This window comes from Corvus hawaiiensis, chromosome 5 (assembly GCF_020740725.1).
Source record: "Corvus hawaiiensis isolate bCorHaw1 chromosome 5, bCorHaw1.pri.cur, whole genome shotgun sequence".
Taxonomy (NCBI): domain Eukaryota; kingdom Metazoa; phylum Chordata; class Aves; order Passeriformes; family Corvidae; genus Corvus; species Corvus hawaiiensis.
In genome coordinates, this window is record NC_063217.1 from 7,892,395 (window position 1) to 7,919,179 (window position 26,785).

The window sequence follows — 26,785 nt, forward strand, 5'->3', positions numbered from 1 at the left end:
TAAGTGGATGCAGAGATTGCACAAGAGAGATCAGGAGTAACCAGGAAAGTCTCTGTAATAAAAGCAGCGGTCACCTGACCCAAGCTCAGTTTGCAACACCACTGATGTGCTCTGCCCTTTATTAAGCACTACTTCCTCCTCCCACCCTTCAGGGAAACACATCCACCCCCCACATTCACCTCTACTTTGTGTATATCTTTAAACTGCTGTGGAAGTCACTACCAACTATAGTCCCTCTGCTTATTCTCACATGTAAGTGATACTAATTTTGCTGTTTTGGTCAAAGTCGACATCTTTGACTCTGTTCACACTCACCCAGTGAGAAGTCCTCCTTACTACATAAAGCCACTACATCACTGCAATCTGCAGCATAAAGGTAATAGTCAAAGCAATTTTAGCTCAATTTACTTTAAGGATCAAAGTTATCCAAGTGTTTTGCCTGTTGAAGAGTGTAAACTTCAAGAAAGACTAAATCAAGCATTCAGGTGTTGCAGGTGATGAAGAACTGTTTACAAAAATTTAACTGTTATATAACACTGGAAGTCCAAGATACAGGGTTAAAAAAGCAGATTATCAACAGCAAGCAGCTCTATCAGTAGTTGTCAGAATTTGATTCACACTCTGAAGCCCCCAAGATGCACACTGGCAGGAGCCAGGCCACACTGGAGGAAGTATCACATTGCACATTCATTGTTCCTGCATCCCTCAAAGCAGCTGTTCTGGTTGGGCAGGGTGCCAGCCACAGCTTTGGCCTGACCTGGTGTGGCACTTAGAGTCTCTCTCAGTACCAAGAAAACCCAGTACTATAAAATCCAGATGACTTTAAAGCATTTCTACAAAAAGAAGCACCCTGTGCTAGGAAATTACAACTTCAGTCCCTGAGTTACTTGACTGTTTAGAAGACCCTTAAAACTCTTCACTGTGTTGTCTTACCAATCCAATGTTAGTTAATGCATGAGATGCTCTAGGATTCACTAGTTGAAAATATTACTTATGTGGATAAAGCCAGGTGTTTGGTATTAACTATTTAAAAAGACTAAGCACCACTTCATAGAAAACACAAATAGTTCGGGCTTTTTAAGTATGATACCCAGATTATTATTTTTTGGAACCTCGTGCCACCACACTGGGGGAGGAGTAACACAAGAACGTTGAACACCAGAAAGACTTCAAACTACAGCGTGTTGTTTGATCTAAAACAGAATTAAATCTCACTGTCACAGTAAAACTTGCTTACACACCAAAAATCATGTGCAACCTCTTGGCTGCTCTTTCCTTGTCGCACCTCAGGATCAACTGACATAATTCATGAAGCAGAACATTGGAAAAAACTCAGCAGTTTCCACTTCAGTAAAGAAACATTTCTCTCCTCATACTGCAGTTAGCAGTCTAAACACCACCTTGACTCATTCTGCGGCAGCCTCTGAGACAGAGCGGATTTGCTGCGGGAAAGCACAAGAGCTCCAGAGAGGCTCTTTGCCACACGCAGGCACCTCCAAATACCAGGGTGACGGGATGTCTGCTGCCATGAAGGAAGGCTGACACTGCTTACCGGAGCCAGCTTCTGATTTGGGTGGTTGGGAACAAATGCTCAGTGGGCACAGACACTGCATTCTGCTGTGCTACAACTCCTACAGTTCTTCTTGCACACAAAACTGAATGGAGAAAATAATTTTGAGCCTTCAGGGGCTGAAAACAGCTATCATATTTTGTTATCTTTTCCTACAGTCTTTTCCACTTGTTTTTACAGCTGTCTTCATGTCCTAGAAGCTCTGATGTTTCACAAGTTTGTATTTTCAGCTTCTAGTCCAGAAAAAGATCCTTCCAGAATTTAGCACTATGCAAGAGCTAAGCAGTGGTGTACAGCAATCTACCTGAACACTTCAATCTCTTTCTACATACATGAATCACTCACTTTACTGGATATTAATGTAGCATTTTCCATGAGAACTGAAGATATGGCATATTCCTTCCCAAGAGGGCATGAAAACCTAAACCAGAGGGGGAATGCAGTGAAGTGTGAAGGTCTGTGGAAGAATAAAACAAAGTCAAAGTACATAAAAATAAACAGTTTATGGTATTAAGAGCTGCCCAATTTCTTTACCTCTCCTGAATAAAGGCACAAATCAGAATATTAAAGATGCAACAGTGGAAGAAGCAAGCCATGAACAAGTGCATAAATTAAGAACACGCACAGATAGATTAATAATCTCAATTTTCTCTTCACTGAATTCTGAACTTAAAAAGCAGTGACAATGAAAACTTTGCTTTCAGAATTAGACTTTTGATTTTCTAGCACTAATATTTATCAAATTATCAGGGACTGAAGCAGCAACCAACAAGTACATTTTCAGAACTCAACTAACAAAAAAACCAGTTCAGTAATGAAAAAAGCCCAAAACAAAAACAAAACACATCAAACAAAAAAACACTTTTCATCCCCTTCTGCCTCTAAAGCTTCACCCAACCACAGCTATTCAAGATCTTCATTCAGATATAACAGCCCTTGCTTCAAGCTAAAGTAAATAAATCATTTATTTACTGATAAATATTGACTTGAGACAATTCCTTGCTGAGAAGCCTTGAGCAACTTTAGCAGGTGTTTGTGTCAACCTCTCAGGACACCAGAGCATTGGCAGAGATGCCTGCAGCCCCAAAACTTTCATCTTCAAGCAACTGTGGCTCCAATATACCAGTTTCAGATCTATCATAAATCATATTTGCCCAACGTTAAATTCTCCACAGGCACTATTATCTAACTGCTGACCTGGTTTTAAGCAACTACTTGATAAGTTGAGCTTTTTAAGAAGATTTGAGAACATCAAAATATTTGCAGTAAAGCTTAGAATAAAAATCCTTAAAAGCGCTTGTTTTCAACAGAGGCCTTTCATAAACTGACTTGGAAGTGAATTTGAAATCACAGAAAAAGTATTTTTGGAAACAATAAAGAGTCATCAAGATACATGAAAGGAAGGTCTCACTGAACTTTCCCTAATGGTAGCCCTGATCTTCACTGAGCTACACGCAGATATAGGACACCTTGTATGGCACTTTGAAACAACCCCAGGGCAGGGGGGTAGATTATCTTTGAAAGTCCCTTCCAACCCTATTTTATGACTTCTTGATTGTATGTTCCAGCTGATGATTCTAATAAGTAGAGACAAAATCAAACTTCTGCCTTCTGTAGTATTAGTTCCTGGTATTTTTCACAGCAGTAATTTTGCTTAGGACCACAATGTAAGTTTCACAGCATATACATCTGCCAGGATTTGGGGCTTAGAGAGAAGGTAAGATATGAAGACTAACAATATAATGGGTAAGCAAGCTGTCATTCTAAAAAAACCTAATATTTATTGGAAAATTAATTCAATTTTTTACTTCAAATGTTTCCAGTACTTGCCTAGTTTTTAAACAGATGTTTCCATTAAAGTTTAGCATGTTTGGAAATTGATGTATTTCCAAGCTATACTTTGTGCCTTTGATTAAATACCTTAATAGGAAGATTCTACTGAAATAGCTGGAAAAAAAACCATCAGGGCCTTAACACTGCAGAATGAACTTCATTGCATAAACTACTCAACTTATCATGAAATCATAATTTCAAAGTAGGTCTTACAGGAAAAAGTAGTCAAGACTGGCTGAATATTAGTCTCATGTATAATTCTACAGTAAATCTAAATAGCCAAAAACCTTCCTATAGACATGGGCTGTAACAGGTTCCCTCCATACACACTGCTGTATGGATTATTTAAAAGGTGTAAGATCTGAGCAACTGAAGCTATTCTGTAGCCTGAAATATTGCATCTCACCTACAGAGCATGAAGAATGCAAGCATCAAGTCTAGCCAAAAAAGGGGTAGGTTTCAAATTTTACATAAAGAAACCTGCATTAGACCACACAGGCAGTTGAAAGGCAAATCCAATAATACTTCTGGTCTAGATTAGCAAACTAATCCCAGCAGTGATTAACACAGAAACAGGTAAAATCTGATTAGCTAACTAGTAAACTTGCATCTTGGCCAAAACTCAGAACACTGTCTAGTCATACCTAGAACAGAATTGGTTACCAACCCTGTCAATAAGTAAACCAGACTGTTCTACCCCCACAGCTTCAGCAAAAAAATTGTATTTTTCAAGAGGAAAATCCTTTAAGATATAAGAAGCTGTTTTATAGAAGTAACAAGGGAAGGACAGATGTTATAGAGACCTTTAGCCAAGCCCATATAAATTAGTTAGCATCAGACAGGTCCAGTATCTATCTTACTAGTATTTTTCCCATGTATTTTGATGTAAAGCCTACTAATACTGGGGTACCACAAACTGGAAGTTTTAGCCAACACCCCATCCTATTCAGCTTTTCTTTTGCTCAGTACATCACGTACAGGGACACTGGTGCACAACTATGTCCTCTCCTTACATTTTAACTGCTACTTTTGCCAACTACCTCCTCCCCACTACTCGTAACAGATCTATCACACAAGCCTTCCAAGTCTGGTACTTACTGACCAGTAGGGTTATACTCACAAGCACAAAGTGTTCTCTGACCATAATGTGAGATTCAGTTTAACATTTTGAACTGCAGCACTCAACTCTGTGGACACAGAAGCTCCAAAAAATGAGCTGTGTATATGCATTTGTATTACATGCAGAGTATAGGCATGAACTGAAGTTTTCTAGTTCTTGCATCAGCACCTCTACTCTCATGAGGAGGGAAGTAGAATTCTGAATAAAATTCTGGAGTAGAACACCTCTCCATTGAGCTGGAGCACCTGCAGTTGCCATATTAGAATACTATCGCTTTCCAACTGCTTATTAGCAGCTTCTTTAGTTAATCCATTTATACAGGGGTTTACTTGCTCTTATTTAGGTTTATGGAATTACTCAAACTAAGGGGAGGCTTAATCAAACAGAGTTGCACTAAGATTACTCAAAAATCATTGCATTTGGGAACACAGTGGTACAAATTTTTTTGCTACCACATCTACTCCATTCCCCATGGCTTCCTTGCTTTTCAAAAAGCAAGCCATTTCTCTGTGGCCTCTGCTTTAAGCATCTTTTCAGAGCTCACTGCATTCTGTATCAAGTAGAATGGACTTCAAGAACTGGGTTTCACAGGCAGAATATAAATTGCTTTAGGGTATAGCAACGGCAAGTACAAGCAACTTGCTCTCCTGCTGAAGGTGACAGATGCAGATTTGCAACAACTGTAACAACTACAAATTAGTCCGCTGATCTAGAAACAGCCTTTCTGCAAGAGCTCCCTTCCCACACAGAGGAAAGTAAAATCTCACCCGTGTCATTTTAAAAAAGTCTAACGATGGCCTGTTCCATCGTACATCCTCCTCCCGTCTGCGCTTCAGCCGGCTTTTCTTTTCGTTCAGGACGCAGGGCTGCGAGCGGCACCTCAGCAGGCCCTGCCGCCGGCTGAGCTCGGGTGTGGAGGTGGGAGTGCTGTTGGCTGAAGGCATGAGATTTCCTGTCTCGGTGATGTGCTCCTGGGAGAGGGAGAGGCGGCGCCTTGGGTTAAAGTCACAAGGGCCTCCAGAATTCCAGCGGGTGCTGGAGCTTGTGCTGCCCTCGCTGCTGTCCACAAACCCGCTGCTGGCAGAGGAAGGTCTGGGTACTGGAGAGGTGTTGAAGCTGGTGATGGTGAAGACGTTGTTTAGGGACAGGATGTTTTGTGGCAGGCTGATGCTTGTGCTTCTCTGCAAGGTGGCACTTCCGTGGCTGTTGCAGCGCTGCAAGGTAGCGCTGCCGCCGCTGTTACAGCGTCTCTTTGACACTGGAGTCCAAACCTTGGAGCTGCCCGGCTTCCAGGGCGACCGGCAGCGAGCCAGCTCGTCCGGCTCCGACAGGGACCTGCAGTGGCGCTTGGTGGGCGGTGCCAAGGGCTGACCCGAGTTCTCGTTCAGGTTTAACTCGCTTATCCATCCTGACACCATGGACGTGTTGGAAGATTCCTGCTGCCACGGCAGACTGCCATTGCTGGCAGCGCTGGTGCTGAACGGGCACACTGGGAAAGGGTAAGCTGAATTCCTGGTTGTGTCAGGCTGGATTGGGTAACCCCCATTTAAAGCTTTCCAAGGACTGTCTTCTGAAAGCAAAAAAAGATACAGGTAAAAGATGAAAAGAGAAAGAACAATTTGTTTTAAACCTAGTTTAATGTATAGCCATCAAAATCATGTTTAGAAGGCTGAGCCATAAATACCCAGCTCTTAATCAAAATTTCACACTAAAAAAAAAAAGATAGAAAATTCAAAAAACACAAAGACCAAAGTATTTCAGGAACCAGTCCAGGCATTCCAATGTATAAGTACTTTGTTAATACCTTTTCCTTTATACTGAATAATTACAATATGTGCTTTTCAGTGAGCAACAGGGACAGTTTCTTAGTGTACACACATACCACAATTAACAGTGAACAACCTCAGGTACAACCAAAACAGATTAACAATGTGAGAAGCCAACAGGGAATTTTTTTTTCTTTAATGCAAAAGCAGGATAATCTCTTCAGACTGCTGTTCTTCATTTAGCTCTTATACTTTTCTATTAAGAACACCTTATTAAAGAAAACTTGCAAAGGGTGTTCACATTCTCCAGTCTGAAAAGCTTTACTTTAAATTAGAAACAGTATAAAGTTAAATCAGATTGAAGATTGTTGCCTTCCCCCCTCCCTTACACTCTGAATATAAGAAAAAACCCCAAATCTTAATTCAACGCATAAAATAAAGTATCCCTTAAGAACCTCCTGCAACTTTTACTGTGAATGCAGACATAGTGCACAATTTCTCATCTGAAGTGGCAATGCTGGGTTAAAAGCAGTCTGCCAGTGCAGCCTCTCACTCTTTTGTGAAGCGTTTCTTTGAGAACATTCTGCACATTTTACAGCTGTTCCTCCACATTATACAATGAAGTGTAAGAAGAACTACGGCAGACTTTGGATTTGCAAATTGAAAAGCAGCAAAACTCTTGGCCAGCTAACAGTGCTTCATGCTTGGTTAGAAAATTTGCTAATTTAAACCAATTAGCCAAATAAGTTTCACTTATCCTGGCTTTAAAGAAAGAACATTTAAAATACCCATTTTTTTCCCATACACCTATTTTAAGAACCTAGATAGAGCCTAAACACTAAATACTAGTATATTCTTATGGTTGACTTTCTAAACTAAGTTTTAGAGTAATTTACAGCTAAAAGATTGCTGAGTAGCTTTAAAAGTTGCAAACCCAAATAGTTGTACATGTTCCATGCCCAAAGTATGTCATGGATTATCCTGTTTATTTGGATCTTATTTAAAGAACACCCTATTGTCTCAAAATCATTTAACTGTGCAGACAGCTGGCCTATTCAAACATGTTTTATTAGAATTCCTCTGTCCTTCCTCCTCCATTCTTTCAGATGGGTACAACCACATACTGTGCTTTGCCTTAAGCATGCAAGCTCTGCAAGGCAGGGACCATCCATAATTCAATGCAAGTCAAAGAGCCAACACAATGGGATCCAGCTAATGTTTGAAACTCCTAGCATCTACTGTAGGACAATTTCCTAGCTTGGACTTGCTTGATTTTTTAAAAATCCTTAGGAAGTTTTCTTCCAGGCTGGGAGGCTTATTTAAAAGTTTAAAGTAAAAAAAAAAAGCCAAGAGTTGAACCTGTGTTTTAATTGTTTACATGACAGAAGCACCTAATCATTTAGACTGGAAAACAGCTCTAAGATCAGAGTCCAACCATTCACTCTGCCAAGTCCACCACTAAACCATGTCCCAAGTGCCACATCTACATGTCTTTTAAATACCTGCAGGGATGGTGACTCCACCACTGCCCTGGGCAGCCAGTTTCAATGCTTGACAACCCTTCAATCAAAGAAATTTTTCCTAACATCCAATCTAGGCTTCTCCTGGTGCAATTTGAGGCCATTTCCTCTTGTCCTGTCACTTGTTACTTGGGAGAACCCCTTCCCTCATGCACTAGCTAGGTCACCGTGGTAGAGAAGGAAACCAGGTTGGTCAAGCAGGACCTGCCCTTCATAAAGGCCAGACTGACAGGCCTGTAGTTCCCCAGATCCTCCTTGTGGCAGATGGGTGTCACATTTGCTGACCTCTGGTCAGCCAGGACTGCTGGTAAATGATGGAGAGTGGCTCAGTGAGCCTGTCCATGAACTCCCTCAGTCCTCTTGGGTGGATCCCATCAGCCCCAGAGACCTGTGTGTGCCTAAGGGATGTGGCAGATCTCTGACCATTTCCCCTCGGATTATGGAGGCTTTATTCTGCTTCCTGTTCCTGATTTCCAGCTCAGGTGGCTGAGTAGCCAGAGAACAACTGGTCTTGCTATTAAAGACTGTGGCAAAGAAGGCATTAAGCACCTCAGTTTTTCCTCATCCTTTGTCCCTATATTCCTCCCTAAAACCAGTAAAGGATGGAGACTGTCCTAAGCCTTCCTTTTGTTGCTGATGCATTTACAGAAATATTTCTAATTGTGTTTTATGGCAGTAGCCAGATTAGGTTCTTGCTGGACTCTGGCCCTTCTAATTTTCTCCCTGCATAATCTCAAAACATCCTTGTAGTCCTCCTGAGTTGCCTTCCCCTCCCTCCAAAGGTCACCCCTCCTGGCTTTTTTTTTTTTAGCTTTGAGCTCCAGCCAAAGCTCTCTGTTCAATCAGGCCAATCTTCTTCCCCACTGGCTCATCTTTCAGCACATGAGATAGCCTGCTCCTGCACCTTTAACATTTCCTTCTTAAAGCACATCCAACTTTCCTGGACTCCTTTGTCCCTCAAGACTGCCTCCCATGGGATTCTGTCAACCAGCCTCCTACACAGGCTGAAGTCTGCCCTCCAGAAGCTCAAGGTGGCAGCTCTCCTGATCTCTGCCTCCTTATTTCTCCAAGGATCAAAAACCCCAGTCACTGTGACCAAGGCAGCCTCTGACCACATCACCCACCAGTCCTTCCCTCTTCAAACCCAGCAGGTCCAGCAAAGCATCTCCCCTGGTTGATCTCACTCATCAGCTGCATCGCGGAGTTTTCTTCCATGCAGTCCAGGAACCTCCTAGACTGCTACCTCTCTGCTGTACTGTACTTCAGCAGACATCTGGTAAGTTAAAGTCCCCCACAAGGGGGGACAACAAGGACTAGTGATTGTGAGACTTCCCCCAGCTGCTTAGAGTATTTTGTCTCCCTCTCCATGCTGGTTGGGTGGTCTGTAACAGACTCCCACCAGGATACCTGCTTAGTTGGTAATGCTATTTAAGATAAAGCATCATTTGCCTTTGAAACCTCTCACAAACCAAGATTAACATTTTAGGAGGAATCCCACTGAGCAAATAAAAGTCCTCCATGCTCAGAGAAAACATAACATGCAAAATTTCAAGTCCACGCCTTAATAAGGCAGTGGAAAGTTTACATATCAATAACTGGGACTTTTGCTTTTGCTAGGTAAAACTTATTCTAATAGGACCAAGGAGCAATAAAAGCAAACAACACTTCTATGAGGGCACTGGACTTCACCTTATGATTTGCATCATGCTATATGTTCTATGTGGCAAAGAATAGAATAAGGTGTACAAAGATTTCTACTAGCTGAGGAATCTGAAGATGTTTAACATGAAAAACAGCATTTCTGTGCTTCTGTACACCAAGGCAGATATTGAACAAAAAGAAAGTGTTACAAGGGCTTTTTACTATGCAAAGCAGATCACAAGTACAAAACTAACAACCAGCTATTCCCAGTATTGTTCAAAGACCAGCTTAAACCAGCAGGCTCTACAGCAGCATGCTCCATCCCCCTCACCTTATTTACAAAAGAAAGGCTGCTTGCTATACCAATTACCTCAGTAAAACACAGCTAAGGTTTCTGAAGAACTTACCATTGATTTCGAAAGGGAACAAGCTGCCACTTTTGTTCAGCTTCTCAGATGAGTACTGAAATCAATCAGAAAAAAAAAATTTTAACTGTGGAAAGAGTCAGCATTCACTTCAAGGAAACTGCATGCACTTTTTAGTTTTCCTATATGTGCACTTAACAATGCCTTTTAAAAGATGGGGTTTATTCAAGATTTCTTGAAGAAATTCCTGAACAGCTGATCTTTATAAATAAAGCCTCTGGCATCTATTTATAATGTTTTCTGATATACTGCTAAGTATCAAACTGTTTCAAGAATTACAACATTAGCCCATGTGAATAAACTGGAAAATTAAGAGTGATAATTCATCTTTAATGAAAAAGCTTTGATCCAATTCTCATTTCAGTAGAGAGGAAATTACAATCTGGCAGTTGGGTTTCCATTTTCAATCTTAAGGCTAGAAGGCAAAACACTTCATCTTCAGCTAAGAGACAAGAATAGCTTTAACTAAATTAAATATACAAGCTCTTGAGGTTCACCACCATGAACACTGTTCCAATCAGGCTTTATTAGTATTTTACATTTTCTTATAATCAATGCAGGGACATTTTTTTTTTTATTTCTTCAAAGTAGAAAAGCCATTGAAAAAATCTTTCCTATCTCCAAAACATCTGTTGCAGACTGACTGCTTTTTAAATCTCAACTTACTGGTGGTGGCTCCCTACTCAGAAACAACATAATAGACATGCTTAAAACAAGGTTTGTGTATAAAGGCCTTCAATTAAGCCTCATCAGTAGCATCGGCACAGTAAGACAAGTTTGTAACTAATTTTACCTAAAAAATTACTACAAAGGCATTCTTAATGGTCTAGATTTCTCAGACAAAGCATAGAGCTTGCAATCTGGCCTCCTATAAAGGAGCTATAAATAAGTGGCTCATAGCTCCATCAGCCCAAGGGTCATTATTCACTCCCCCACCACCACCTCAGGATGGAGAGGAAGATTGCTTTAAAAAAGAGCAACATACTTTATGTGAACATTGTTCTTTGTGTATAGCCAAAGATGATAGCATTGTACATACGCTTCCTTTCCAGATACAAAGTCAATTTTTAAACAAACATCCTTGAGCTACAAAGCTTTTTCTTTTTTTTCTGTACAGCAGCACATAGTGCTAGTGACAACTTTATATCCTTGAGCCCCGCAGAGAAAAACATTGAGCTGTGGTAATATTCCCTTGGTGTTATTGTTTTAGAGGTAGGAAATAATAGAACAGATGAAAGGATAGGACAGCAATGAGATTTTTAATCTTATTTTTCATCAGCATCTGCACATGAGACAATCCATTTCATTCTTACTTTCCATTTGCATCTGTAGATGCATTTATAACCTCCTTTTAAAGAAGCTACTTCAAGTAAACAGCAGAACCCTAAGTTTAAATCTCCATTGAATTTGCTATTAATTAGTCTGATTCAAACCACTTGAAGTCTGCAACTTGCCAGTTTTATAGTAGTAGTCACATTTAAAAAGCCAGTATCCATCATTTACTCTAATCAGGTACCAGCTTCATGTGAAACACAGGAGCACATTAAGGTAACAGTAGCTACATTCCAGCTGTCCCTGAAGGGGAAATGGACGAACTAGAGACTAAAAGATATGGTCTTCAACAAATTCTTCCTTTCCAGCTTTCCCCAAATGAAAGGCAACACCAACCTATTCAACTATCAGAGAGTAGCTAAGGAAATGTGTTATTGGAACAAAATTCTGTGTCAAAAAGTCTTATAGCTGATTTATCCTGAACCAGATGAAAAGGGCAGAAAGATGACTTAATATGAGCATAATAGTTAGGGATGTTTAAAAGACTGTTTATTCACAGAGACCAAGATATTCAATGCTTATAAGGAACAGAACCTCAAGCACAATCCTATGTGGCAGTCGATACTTAGTTTTTAGAGTTTTACAGCCAAATGCATCTTTAACAAGGTTCTCTTCATGGATGTCCAACTTGTTTGATTACCTGCATTTTTACCACCTTAAAAAGCCTTGTCCATCAGGTAGACACTAAACTACTTTGACAGCTGCAGAGCACTGAAAGCATTTTTCAGGGTGAACATGGAAAAAGTGAGATCACATACACACAGACCATTTGTCCTCCAGAGAACTGCAATGTTCTCTAACTCAGACAGCAACCTTGTCTTTACAGCTATTTCTGACCAGGTTCTGGAGAAGTCAGTGCTCAGTTCCATGACAAAGCAGACATATTTTCTCTGCAACTTGGGATCATTTATACAGAATCCTGCTAAGTGACAAAAAAATTCTTTGCTAATTCTTCGGAGATTCAGACCAAAAACCTTAAGAACATCACATGTGACATCATATGCTGAAAGGGAGAGTAAGCTGCACTATTTCCAGCAAAAGCTCAAGGCACTGCAATAAGGGTTGAGTGACTAAGAGGACAGTAAGTAACAAATCTCCTTTACAATATATGCTTAGCTTTCTGTAACTGAAACTAAAATACTTGGAAACAGTGTCTGCTGGTGTATTTTAATGATGTCTGGAAGTCCAAATTTGAGTAGACTCTGTCAGGCTGTAAATTCTTTACAGGAAGGAGGATTTTTTTTATCTATACAGCACATGACACAAGTCCCACTAGGTATTACTGTAACAGGGCACTGAACCAGTTTATCAGCTCTCCTGGGCTGGCCACACTCTACCCTCCCCCATTCATTCCCTTTGTGTTATGATCTACCCAAAAGCTTCCTCAATGAAGACTTTTCAAGCATAGTCATAAAAGAAAGACATTGCAATTGCTAAGAACCTTGACAGGGAAGTCTGCTACCCTCTGTGTGAAGGAAGTCTTCCTTAGAATAAGGCCAAGTTATTCAACAAAGTCACTTTCCTGAAGAGGAAGCATCCATCTTGCAACTACTGCTTTTTGAATAGATGTTAAAACATCCACCAAGATCTCATGCCTCTGGAGAATTTATTACGGAAATAATGACATATTTTAAGATGGACACACAAAACAATGAAACTACAAGTTTCACCTGAGGTTAGAATTATTTGCTTCATGCCAAGAAGTGGATCTACTTTGAAATGCTTATTCACAAATAGAACCTCTTTTGTGCAGTTGGAGAGACTATGCTCAAAAGGAAAGAAAACATGCGGCACAATATTTAGAACAATGCTGCAAGTTTCAGTCAGTTTTCTGAGTAATAGCTGTTCTTTCATTAAAATAGTCACTTGAAAAGACACCTAGTCTGAACTAAGTAAGTGGAAGAGCTGTGTGAGGCTGACAACAAATTATAATTTCATCACTAATTTTAAGTGTTCTTTGCTAGCAGAAGCCAACTGTAACAAAAATAATTCTGGCTATTCTTCTACACTCCAGTGTATTGCATTAAGAACTTCACAGCCTGTGCTATCCCTCCTCATTATTCTCAGAATGACAATTTCATCTTCATACTTTTAAAATTAATGGCTTTAATTTCAAGGCATTTTTTCCAGTTTCCAAGTATATTTGAGTTCCTCCAATTTATCAGCATCCTTTCCAAACCACAGGGAAGCCATTGTTTATCATGCAAATACTAATTTAACCACCACCATACAGATGTGACTCAGTTTGAATAGGCCATACCAGACCTCCATTTTTCTACCAAATATCCTCCAAATATAACTGGATATGAAATAGTGAGGAGGAACATTTTGACCTTTTCTCAGGATGTAAAGAAATTATTAAGTCAAGTCTTCTGACCAGTGGCTTTTCCTCTGAGGAAGTCAATCGAGTTCTACATCTTTCAACACAAATAAGCCTCAAAAATTAAAACTAATGAAACCCCCCATGCCTGTAAGGGGTTTTATAGTAAAACATTCCTTTCACAAATCCTTGTCTGGCAGTGGTTATGTTTTCTTCTTAATACCACACCTTGAAGTCTTACAGCTCACATGCTGTTACTTCACAAACCAACATGAGATTCTATACAGGAATATGAAAAAGGTACAAGTTTACTCAGAATATACAAAAAAACCCAAGACTTTGAGCTCTATGAGAGTTCTGAGAGTTCAAGGGAATAGAGACCGACTATTTGATTTAATGCTGCTGTCAATCCATGAAAGACACAATGTGCTCACAGAACTTCTGTCTTGTAAGTTGAGCAACCAGGGACACCACCTCATGAGCTACAGTACCCAAATTGAGGAAAAGACCTTGGGACAACCTTCCTGCTTCTAGAGCAGGTCACTCAGTCATTTTCCTGAAGGCAGGTGCAGGACAAGGCTGTACAACATAACTGAGCATGCACTGGCTGAATTACACCAGCCTGGAAAATTAGCATGTCATTTAACAGAGCACTAAAAAGCTGCAGCCAGTATTTTACAACATAAAAGAGAGGTACTTGGTCACCACACAGCTTACACAACTGAAAAAATGTACTATGCCCTATACATGTTGTCTTTATGCCCAGTTCGGCTGCACAGTAAATAGCTTTGAAAGAGCTATTCTTTTTTCTTTTACAACCCTGATTCATGAGCTGTATTACAGAATAGCTTTTCCCCAGCTATTTTATCTACTTGTGCCAAGACACTCGAGCAGATGCACTGCACAAGGTATCACAAAACTGATAAGGTTTAACTACATTAACCCAGGCAAGAAAAGTTGCGTCTTGATCCTCAATCAGCTCACAATGAGGTTCACCACATGGTGTCACAGAACTTTGTGCCAGCACAAGTAACAAAAGGTGCAGGCAAGATCATTTCAGAATCGCTCTAAACTGCTGCTATTAGAAGAAACCACAGCATTAACCTGAACTTCTTGCCAAAAAGCCTAAATGTGCTAGCACTGATACCACACCACCATCAGCAGCCTTTTTCCCTTAGTGAAATTACACAACTGCCTTCACCAGTGAAAAAACACTTTTTATCATCTCATGTTCACATTTTAGTCAGGAAGCCATCATTTGCTTCCATGAATCCTTTTTAGTAGGGAGCATCCTACTTGCACACTTTTATTCACACTTGCTTCTCTATTTCCACACCTCACTACACACTTTCCACACTTTTTCAGGGTGCCAATGTGTACAAACAGAACCTGTTCCTAGCCTCAGAACCTATTTTCTGTAAGAACTAAAGCACTTACAAAACCAATTACTTGACAGATAAAAGGAGGAGAGGAACAGGAGAAGGGCAAGGACAAAACAACTGATGAGACATCATGTGCCATTTTCCGCTCCACTTGTTCTTTTTCATGCTTTATTGTAAGTCCAGATAAGGAGAGGAATAAAAAACAACCAACCTACAACACATTACAGCATGCCAACACACTCCTGTACAGACTGCACACTGTAAAAGCAGTAGTATGTCCTTCTCTGCTACTCGAGGTCTGCAGTCCAAAACCTACAGTAACTACTGGTAAAAAGACAGTTCCGTTTCCAAGTTTATGCAAACTTTAGGACCTCAAAAACTAGAAGTTACAAGGTGCCACCACATTTAGTTACAAATACTGCTACTGGTTATAGGTCATCATTGCCTTACACTTAGGCCCCAGAGTTTAGTTAAATGATGACTTTGCCAGTTCACAGATACAGCAGATTCTCCTACAAACTGCACGTCCCAAGTGCTTCATCAAACCAGACAAAATAAATGCAAGCTAAGTAAGCGCTTCTCCTGAGAGTTAACGCCATTTCAAGACCTTAAATCTGTCTTTCAAGAATAGCACATATTTAAAGGGAAGGCAAAATAGAAGTAGAAACAATTATTAGAAGAACTCTAAATGGACCTGCTACAGTTTTGAAAATAAAACTGCTTGATTAATGTCTACTGTTAAGATATCCTTACTGGACAAGGAACTGGATACATGAGAATTGCAAGTGCTTGTGCACAAACTCCACCACATTCAAGATATGCTTCACCTGCTTTGGGCTCATGAAGTAAATAAGGAAGCAGTTCAGCTGTTCAATAGAGTTTTAAAATAACTGACATACTTCAGGTCCAATATTTGAATTATTTTTTTAATAAGTAACAGAACTAGAGTTGAACAACACCCTGACATTTAGTCAAATTAAGTTCTTTTGTGTCCCACTGGAACCTTAAAGTTTGACCTACACAAGGGTGCCACTGTAATTAAAGTCAGTAAAACAAAATTAGTGCATTCCATACAAAACATGGTCTCGAGGCTCTCAGGTAGGCACCTGAAATTGACAAGATACTGTTCTGCATTACTCACTCTAGAGTGGATATTTCATTCACAAATGAGATGTGAAGAGAATAGATTCCTTCATGCCTGAATTGCATGCTTGAACCACACTATGTACCCAGAGATTAAACCAGCAAGAATACCACCATAAACTACAAAGTTTTTCAGAGCACCAGGCATCTGAGACACTGAAGAAGCAAGGATCCACTCTACTGGTATCAACAACAGTCTGGAGGTAACCTGACTTTTTGTTTAACTGTATTTACCTGACAACTTGTTCTCTTTCTGCCTAGTGCTGATAGTTACCTATGTGGCAGTCAGGGATTTTTGTAAGTAAATACTCTTGTCAGATATAAAGATATCAAGCACCTGGTTATAGGAAGTGAAGAAAACTTCAACCCATACAAGTATTTGTGGGTTTTGCTAGCAAAAACAGGAATTCTGAGAAGCTTTGATAATTCTTTTCAGTCATTAGAGCACTATTTCATGAAAAGAACTGGTTTTTTGCTATTTAAAATGAAGTAGCAAGGTTAAAATGATCATTAAAGCAAGAAAGCATGACTTCAAAAAGGGGCTAAACACTGAAGTTCCACTTTTTTCCTCCCCTTACAACTCCCACCCAACCTTGCAAACCAGTCCTAACCTAAATAGCTACATTCTGGCTGAAATACATTCTTGAATTTGTTATGCAGTTCTGAGTTACTTGGCATTTCCCATTTATTTCATGTTATTTTGGTAGATCCTTACCAGATTAATATTGTATGTTTTACAGGTCAGATCATCCAAGCTCTGGTTCTGCAGCTTTTCTGTTATTAGTGTTACCATGGTAGTTGTTCCTTTTCCACTGCTCACACGGAAGTGTCAGAGGCTCTTCAGTCTCTTCTTTCAATACTCATGAGCCATTTCTGTTTTGGTCTAGAATCTTGAGATTTATGCTTCCATCTTATTGCCAAAGTTTATTTTCAAATGTTGTCAGTGTATCATGTCTGGCTTCCTGTAAAATTGGATTAGAAAAAAGGAAAGAAGTCAGAAAAATTCTTGCATATATCATAATTAGTATTGTAATAACACAACTCTTACTTGGACTATTCCTTCATGCAAACTGATGGCCTGGCATTTCAGATTACACATCTCTATTCATGAAAGAATACTCCTATTTGAGGTTCCACTGATTAAAATTTCAGAAAGGAGATAAGACTCAATGGCAAAGATCAGAGCATCATTTGGCTTTTTCCTGCTATTGAACTGATTCTACCCAGGAGTTTGATCCAAGGCAGATGGAAAGCTTTCCCAAATTTTAACTAATGAAGCTCAAGCCAGGTGTATTAGAACAGCATACAACACAGGCAGATACCCACCATACTGTTCTGCATATTTGACACAATTTAGCATTTTTTACCATGGTTTTTCATCACTAACCCCTTCTTAAGAAGAAAAGTGGAGCAGTGGGTAACAAACACTATACCCACTTCCCAAACCTTCAGCTACTTTTAATACCCTGCCCTGGGGTTTTTTTCAGGTTTGGATTTTTTTTTCCTTAGGTTACAAAATTGTCAGCAAACACCAGATCTCCTAACCAAGACAGATTCCCATACACATAGAAGTATCACAGACAACAGCTTTGATATCTTTATTCTATGAGCAGTCACCTAAATCAAAAGCACTAGGTTCATCAGCTACATAAAAAATCCTCTACATTCCTCCCCGCCCAGTGATCTGCATTAACCATTCTCAATTATTTAAGCTGGTCAAGCATATTCAGGGACCACTATGGAAAATAAAGTGGGAAGAGATCCTCACAGAGGTATTTCCAAATTTAAACATGAGGCTTTGGGAAGGAACATTGATGCTGCTACGACCACAAGTTTACTTACATTTTCTAGTTTTAACATCTACAGTTTAAAAAAAAAAGGCAGGAAATTATTTTCAAATAATGTTTCCATAAAATATTGCCTCTTCCACACTACTAATTAGCTGTTTAAATAACCAGTAGTAGCAAGGAAAAAAAGCAACTTGAGGCTATGAGTCAAGTTAAACCCACTTAAAACTAAGATATTAATAATCACAATAGTGATGTCAGACTATCTTTTAAACCTGTTGCCTTTAAGTACTCCTCTAATATTATTTTCATATGCTAACCATGCACTACTTTACCTTCGCAGCAGTCTGCTGCACAGAAGCCTCCTTCAGCCTGAGAGCTGTCCCACAAATACAACTTCTACCCAACATTTGGCCCTGTTCTTATATCTACTTTTTCTTTTGCTGTAAGGTAACATGCTTAGAAATGCTCTTCCACCACAAATAATGCTACCCAGATAGCTGGAAATTCAACTGGTCTGTTTTTACCACATATGTTCTGTCTTTCAGGAAATCACACAACTTGAAATATTTACATCTTGTTCTGAAATTACACCAGGTCAAACATCAAAAAACCTCCAAGTTCATACACTCACTGGTAAAAGCTGCACATACACTGTTCAATGTGAGCAGTCAGAGCAGAGCGTGGTTCATGAAATACTGAAGCCAACTTTGAGGGCAAGCATGTGAACACAGCAGTATCTAGAGCAGCACAATCAAACACTGCTGTGTCCCTTTTAAACCTGGCAGAGTTCAAGTAAATCTGGAAATTCGGAATACAAGTCACACGAAAGGCTGACTGGAAGTCTGAACTTGCTCCTTTACAGATTGAAAACATACTGAAGAGCTTCATAACTGGTGCAAAGACTTTCAGATCTATGTTAAGGATTAATATTTCCACAAGTAAGAGGCTACTACTAAGAATCAGCTGAAAAGTTCAGCAGACACTTCATTACTTCTATTTGAAGGGCTGTAGAAGAATTTGTGGGTTTTTTTCTCAAGGAAAAAAAAAAAAATCAAAATCCAATAAAACTAACCAAAGATGGGAGAAAAACTGATCTGTAATCAGTTAATTATAGTTTTATTTTTCTTAGTACTTCAAATCTTCAAATGTTTCACTGCAATTTTAAGTCAGCTTAATACAAGCTAAAATAAGGAGAGACTAGACAGAATGATATTAGACTTTAGTTAATGAACCAGCTGAATCAAAGGATAAAGGGAAAGCACATGAAATCACAGAAGCATGGCACTTTCAGAATCATGCTGAACTGTAGTTATCCACACTCATAAATCCTACCAGCTACTGAAAGTAATACTTGGGCACTGCAACCACTCAGGCCCTTTGTGACAGCACGGAACCCAGTCAGTTCTGAAACACAGGCAGTGTGGAAAATCCCCCACAAAAAGTTTCATTTTAGCAACTCACACTTACCAATCATAATTTTTCAAATGGAGACATGCTCCACTGACAAAGATTTTATTTTTAAGTAGGGGGAGGGATGAAAAGGTGCTGTTGGCCAGAAAAGCCTTCACCCATCTGCTCCCACTTTCTACTGCTCCCCCTCTTGAGTAAATTCCATGTCTCAATATGAAGCACAACCCTAATAGCAGGGGTTGTAGTTCAGATCAGAAGCATGCTTTGGAAGTGAATTCCCTTCTCATCTTTCTTAAATGTTCTTGATCTGTACATTGGCATTAACTGTTTTACACTAGAAATCTGTTCTTATTGGGCAGTCCTTGTTAAAGACAACACAATGAATGTTTAAGTGGTCAAAACGTCGCCAACACTTCTACCACTGAAATGTCACCATCACACACCTACCAATGAAAGGCATTCTAGGTTGCAGTTTGATGTACCTCAGCTGCCATCACAGCTGCCAACACATTGTCTTCTCTGGCTATTTGTGGCCCACAGCAGAGTGCCAGCACAAGTGTTTCTGCTCATCACAGAACTAGATCAGGGAATTTTTATAGCTGGATAAAACCAAAACACTTCCTTTTGTTTCTGGGAAATGTTGTTTTCCAGCTGGATCAGCTCCCCAGCCTGGTTTGCCGTGAACTGGACACAAATGCTTGTGTGGGCATATTGCGGGATGCTGACACTGCCTATCCAAGTACCTGTCCAGCTACAGCATCAGAAAAAGAAAGAAATACCCCACACAAGAAAGCCAGTTGACATCAGCATTTCCTACAGTGAGCCAGGCAGATTTTTCTTTCATCAGAAATTAGGCATCTCCTCCTCAAGCACGGTTTGAGCACGTTTCACTCCCCATCTTCCTTTTCCAATTTGTACTTCTTTGACTGGTCAAACTTACCAGCTCAAAGGGATCTGAAATCACTCCTGCAGGCTCAGAACCTTAACTCAGTGACCAGCCTCCTGGTTCACGCTGGTTGAGCTATTTATACTCCCCAAAGAATTGCTTCCCTCATCTTTGCTAGTTAATATTGGCTGACAGGACACAAGAGATTCTTCAGAGTGACTCTAGCTTCACTCAACTGTTGTCATCTTAAAACTTCGTTATTATGCATTTATAGGCTTTTTGTCCCTCTACCTCCTAGAGCAAAGCTTCTCACTTGATTTTCCTACTTTTGAGGGTTTAGTTCATTTCAAGACTCTCTGCTATGGTATGTATTTAATGGATCCACAGAGACAGTAAGCTGTTTACATACTTTTTCCACCATGGTATTCTTCTAGAGCTGGTTAAAGGCATCCAACTTCATTTTTCAGTCTCTCCTCATCATACTCTTTATGCTTATCAGGCTGAATCCCTCTCAAACTGCTCAGCACTTCATACTAATTGGATTTTCAGTAATATGAACCATTTGACCATCCTTGTTAGGGCAACAAGGATGCTGCTGAATTTGCATGTTTTCAGCTGCCTCATGGCAGAGATCTTGGCACAATCCAGTCCTGCCCTGGAATATGTTGGATACAGCCCACAGGTAACACACCTCTGTTGTCACCAAGTCTCCAAAGGCAGCCGTGGAGCCAAGAACTGCCAGTTCAAACAGGAACATCCTCTAAGCCTTGAGCTAATAATTGCCCTTGGAGCTCCAAGTTGGATGGAGTCCTACAAGATTATGGCCATCTTTCCCTTAGCACACCATTCTTTTTGGAGCCTGATTAGGTAGGATAGCAGGCAAGCTGAGACCTCCAAGATAAACACACACAACAAAAGATGTTACTCAGTCTCTGTCCTGGGAGAGACTTAATCTTCCTACAATTTCCTTGAGCTGGGGGGCAGAGGTGAGAGGTGGGGAGGAAGAGAAGCTATTTTTATTGTTGAAAGGTAGACTAATCAAAAGGAATAAATGGAATATAAAAATCAAACTCCAAATGCAAGCCAAAGCTAACATTCCTCACAGCTGGAGAATGAGCTGTGATGGAATCAGTATTACCATTGTCTATGTTCTGAAGTTCTTTTCTATTCATTCTGAAGGCTGAGAAAAGTAAAGATTCATTATTGTATCTCTATAGTACTACTAAAGGAGAGAGGGTTTATTTCTTTAAAAGTTTAGCTACAAGTAGTAATGACTTGTAAAATCTCTGCCAAAATTAACAGTGAAGATAGAACAGAAGTGCTCATGTCATGAATTCTGTATCTTCGGTGACATCACTGGTGTCTTTTTTTGGGAAGACTACTAAAAATACAGATTATCCAACCTCCCAGTCAATTAAAGGATGTCAGAGGCTCATTCAATTTGACAAGCTACTTTCAAAGAGATGAAGAGTCCTGATGAAGAACACAAAGCCAATACAAAAAAAAAAATCTCTCCTTGGCTCTAAGAAAGTAAGGCAGCCAGACTCATTTCCAACCCACTCCTCCTCCTCTACATCCTGCAGGACAAAATGTTCCAGCAACAGCTCAGCTCAATGGGAAAATTTATATTTGTTTGAAACACTTCTAACAATTTCTTCTCTGTTTCTGGAAGTTCTATCTTGCATAAAGAAGAAGAGATCACAAGATTTTTAGATGATTTCCCTGTAAGACAAATGTAGGTGTTTCTTGGTGATCACAATTCCATTTTTTTCTGCCTATGGCACTAAAATTACCTGAGAGAACAGAGAGGGTTGCTTCTTCTGTTACTCCTCATTATTTCCTACTCTTTGCTCCATGTGCTACATGGAACCCTCATTACCAACAATCCCATACATGCACTTAGCCTGCTCCCAGCAGAAGAAAAGGATTAGCTGGAGTCAAAATTCCAATTCGGATAAGTAGGTCCTTTAAAATATTATCTCTGCTTCAGCAAGCCAAAGGAGCTAATCACTCCAGCAGTACTAATTCCAGATCTAGATGATTTTGCTACTAGACTAGATGAAAGGTGATGCGATTTTTCGCCTCCTGGCACTTCCTGAAGCATCTAAGAAGCATTTCAAAATTGAAACATCACACAAAACTGATCAAGGTTTAAGAGAGCATTGTCTGTCCCATCTCACTTATGCTTGAAGCAACACTAAGTTGGAAGACCAGCTTTTCAAAAACTGCTAAGCTAAAAGTTTATGCTATGTGACAAAAGGCTACAAAATGTCTAGTTTCTTGCAATGCAAAATTCCAGCTTCCAAAAGGGAAGAGAACATTCTATTTCTAAAAGTACACATTATTTACTACAGTGCTAAGAAGTTCACAGAGAGGCTAAGCATTCCTTACAACATAAGTCTATTATTAATAACTTTTAGCCCAGAAAAGTTCTTGGTAGTAGGCACTTAAAAGAGTATTTGGACTCTAACCTTTCTAGCACTAATCTGCAGTGTGGCTATTCTGCAAACTTTCCAAAATTACACATCAAGTTAAAAAAAAAAAAAAAAATCAGTTCAATTAGGAAGTCTCCTACAGCTATAAAGCTATCAATCAGTGTTTTGGGGGATTGGTACTAAAAGGGGACACCTCAATTTCCAAAAAATTATACTTCATGAGTCCTCTCAATGCCCTTTATAGCACCCCTTTATTTTCTGAGGTTCTTTACAAAGAGTTTTTAAACAGTGCATTAGAATAAGTTTCTGACCAAAAGTGACAAAGAGAGGAGAGTTTATAACCCTACTCTGTATTCTGTAGAAACTGTTTCACAACTATCTAGAAAACTGTTTAAATTGTAGTTGTTCTCCCTGAAGAGTTCAGATGTGACAAAATAAAGGCTTAACACCACACTCTACACATTCTAGAACTCTGAACAAACAAACCAAAGAACCCAGTTCCAACATTTGCCATTTAGAGTTTCTCTAAAAGGACTGAAGACAGATTTCCTGAGCTACAGAATCTCTTCACTTTCTCCATGCAGTGCTTTCATAAACCAGTTTTTATTAGAAGGAAACCTCAATATTATGAGGTGTTCAAGCTTCGATTAAGACTGACAACTCCAGCACAAAACTCCAAAAAGGGACAAGAAAAATAGGCTAGAAGGGATCCTTTACATCAACTGATGGCCACTGGAGACAAGTTTTTCAGATATTCCACAGGCTCTAGAAGCACAAGGAATATCAAGAGCTCAAAACTTTCTCCTGAAGAACATACATCACTTAATGAATGTCCAAGGCAGGACTACAGATCACCATTTTAAGGTCAAAAACTAGGATTTGGGTTGGTAATGTCTCCAGAGATCGATGAGAATAAATATTAGGTCCACTTACCTCAAATGCAGAAAATCACTCCTGAGCCCAGAATTTCACTGTTTTGACCCTAAAGCATCATCACTAAGACCAGCTGGTCACTAAGGCAGCTGAGAAAAAACATAAACCGCTACTAAAATAAGGCTGCATCCTACACACTCACTTCTACTCCATCTCCCACGCTTCAGATGCAAGAGCTCCTAAGAGAAGGAAGGGAAGCCTCATCCATCACAGCCTATGGATTCCACTTTACTTAAAACAGGCAGGTGATGTATTGGAAAGAGGTTAAAGGTAATACTTTGGTATTACCTTTGATAGTATGGTTTCCCTTCCTTAGCTTTACAATTCACCCAACTTGGCCGAGAAACATACAAAACAAAGGCCTAAAATAATTTAATACATTTTGATTACACACAAAATATTTTACACAATGAACTGCTGTCTGTAATAAATATACCACCTTTTACTTCTCAAGTGTCAGTGGTTTGGCTTTGGTTTTAAACCAAGATGAGTCTCCTTCCAGAAAGGAAAAAGTGTGGAGATAGGCAGTATTAAACCTTTGTCACAGTTTATAAAGTACATGTCTCAAAGCAACAGAAGTGGTGAAGCAAGCTCAAGAGACTTTTTCCAGGTCATACCTAATTAAAGCAGGGAATATATCACTACAGAAAACTAGGGCTAAGAATTCAACTCAGCCAGAGGTTAAAGCATTTTTTATTGCCAACTCCTATCAGTAAGAAGTCAGTCTCTCAGGTTTAAACCTGTCTTTCACACCTGAAGACCACTAATACTCATATCACAGACAAGTCATCCTGCATCTTTTAAAGCATCTATGTCAGATAGGACAACAGACTAGCTGTGCCTTGTGTCTGATGCTGTTCCAAGATGCTTATGTTACTTACGCTCTTTCCTAAAATAATCCACCACAATGACAGGCAAGGATTTCATTAATTTTGCTGAAGAATATTTACATCTGATCTGTTTGGAGTTCCATTTGAATGAGCCATCAGCTCTGGCCCACGACCAGTCATCTCCCTGCAATGTGAGAATTGGACTCTTTCTCCTCAGCCCTACTGCAGAAAACCCAAGGCTACAGTGTGATATTGAGGAACAGAAGCCTGATCTACTGAGGCTTGAACATATGAACACCAAGCCCTCGGCTTTTGCCATAATTATGAACTAAGTGAGTTAACAGTCATTATTTCAAGACAACACTACTCAAACCAAGAGCTATTGCCTGTTTAAGCAATTCAGAACAAAACCTAGTGGGCAATCACCACTTTTTTACTGTAACTTTCAGTCTATACTACTAAAATCTCAAAGCTCAGGTCCTAGCAACAAATTAGTTTCACCCCCACATACTGCTTTTATAAATTATGCTATTTAAAACCAATTGAAGTATTTACTTCATAGACAAAGCCTCCAGCAAGATACAAAATTCAGACTCATAGTAATTTATACTGATAATATTAGTGTTTGGAGAAATCTACCTACCTAGCAGACTTTCACTAAAGTAAGTGATCCAGACTGTACAAGACCCATGAGATTTCATTTTTCTACTAAGGCTTGAGGAATAAAAAAAATAGATCAAGATTAACCAGCCCTACTACTGAGATATTTGCTTCACTCCACCAGTTCAAAAAGCCAGAGGAAGAAAAATAAAAATAATGAGTAGTATCACCTACTTTATCTCAGTGTCTGCCCTTAAAACTGAGAAGTAAAACAGGCACATATGCATACTTTAAAAATACCCAGGGTTGAAAAAATAGCACTGACCCTCAACTCATGTGGCAGTGACAACGACTACCCCACGCACATCCGGCTTCCCTGTGATAGAATGGAATAATATCAGCACTGAAGTACTGTTCTATTACCAAAGCCTATGGGCTTGGAGCTGAGGGATTATACAAATCTCTTCCATACATCCTGCTCCCAAAACACACACAGCTAATAAACCTCCTCCTGTTTGCCTTCAGGTTCATTCGGAGGAGTTTCAGACATCTGGTTGGCTTGTTTAAAATAAAACGCCTAACTAGTAGGTTTGTTTTTATGATCCCAAGTGTGAAATGTTCTTGCTGGAGGCCTTAGGCCAGGTGAAAACCACTTATGTAAAGATACTACTTCATGGCATTTCAGGGATCTAATGAGCTATATAATCTGCACACAGGGAAGACTCCCTTCATCAGCTTGCATACAACTATGGAAATTAAAAATGAGGAACCTATGGTAGTCCAAATATTTTTCAGTAAATAGTACAGCTGGTGAACTGCAGATAGCACTAAATTTAGAACTCAAGTTCTGAGCAGCATTCTGTAAATATCCATAGATCTCAATGCTTACAGCAACATGAAGCACACTTCTCCAAGCTTTACTGTCCTAATTTTTCATACTGTAATATTTCCTTCCCATGACAAAGTATTATCCCCAATTTAGCAGTTTAAGAAGAATGTATCTTTGCTCAAAATTGTAACTCTCCAGAAGATCATTGTGCAACTATACTGAATGAGCATATGTATGTGTATATACTTATTTTAGCAGTTCACAAGTACACTGTTTACATATTTTCATATAAAACCCTATAGTATAAAGAAAGCAAATTACAGGAGACGTTTGCACAACAGTAAAATTCTATGCAGGCTTGCACAAAGTGGTTAAAGCTTGCTGCTACATTATCTGTGTGGAAAGAGCATGGAAATGCATTGAACAGATATGAAATATGGTGTGTAGCTGACAACCAAATTCCATCTCGTGGCCCAAACTTGTTCTCTATCATGGCTCACCATCTGTAATTTGTTACTGAAGAAACCTTAATTCATCTGGCAGGAGAAACCACCTCAAGAGGTGGCACAAAAAGATGGCAAGTTCTGCAGCACCAGATCCATTAGAATTCAGAAAATAAAACCCAAGTACCACACAGTTTTCAAATAGCAAAAATTTTGTTTTAAATAAAGACATCTTGGTATCACACTACAAGTACCAAAACTGAATGGTAGTATGAAGAATTTCTTGTTGTTCCTATCAAGTTAATTATTTGTTGGTTTCCAGCTTCTGTTTTGCACATACCATGAGCTTTGGAATGGTGAAGCCTCTGAAGGGATCTGCATTACATATAATCCGCTCTACATGTGAGCCCTCAGTCAACAAATGCCCCAAGTATGAGCATACCACAAATTAAAGTCCATTAAAATAATGGAATGAAATACGAAGACAAAAGCAGTACACATCAATACTGTGTGTGCTTTCACCATTCAATTCAAACATTACTTCAAGTGTCACCAGGGACATCCCTTTTGCCAGACC

At 39.5% G+C, this 26,785-nt stretch overlaps 1 protein-coding gene across 4 annotated transcripts in view; it reads right to left on the bottom strand.

Moving 5' to 3' along the window:
- FAM53A (family with sequence similarity 53 member A) overlaps positions 1-26,785 on the bottom strand; it is a 71,736-nt gene that overhangs the window by 34,024 nt on the left and 10,927 nt on the right. For 2 of the 4 annotated variants that reach the window (XM_048304349.1, XM_048304350.1), the window contains exons 2-4: positions 16,768-17,014; positions 9,858-9,912; positions 5,021-6,093 (exon numbers count right to left, since the gene is read on the bottom strand). In XM_048304349.1, coding sequence (XP_048160306.1) covers positions 5,213-6,093; positions 9,858-9,912; positions 16,768-16,845 — 1,014 coding nt within the window. In that variant the 5' untranslated portion in view covers positions 16,846-17,014 and the 3' untranslated portion in view covers positions 5,021-5,212. Of the gene's footprint in view, positions 1-4,720; positions 6,094-9,857; positions 9,913-16,767; positions 17,015-26,785 lie in introns of those variants that run through there. The other 2 variants (XM_048304352.1, XM_048304351.1) reach the window with 2 other exon arrangements.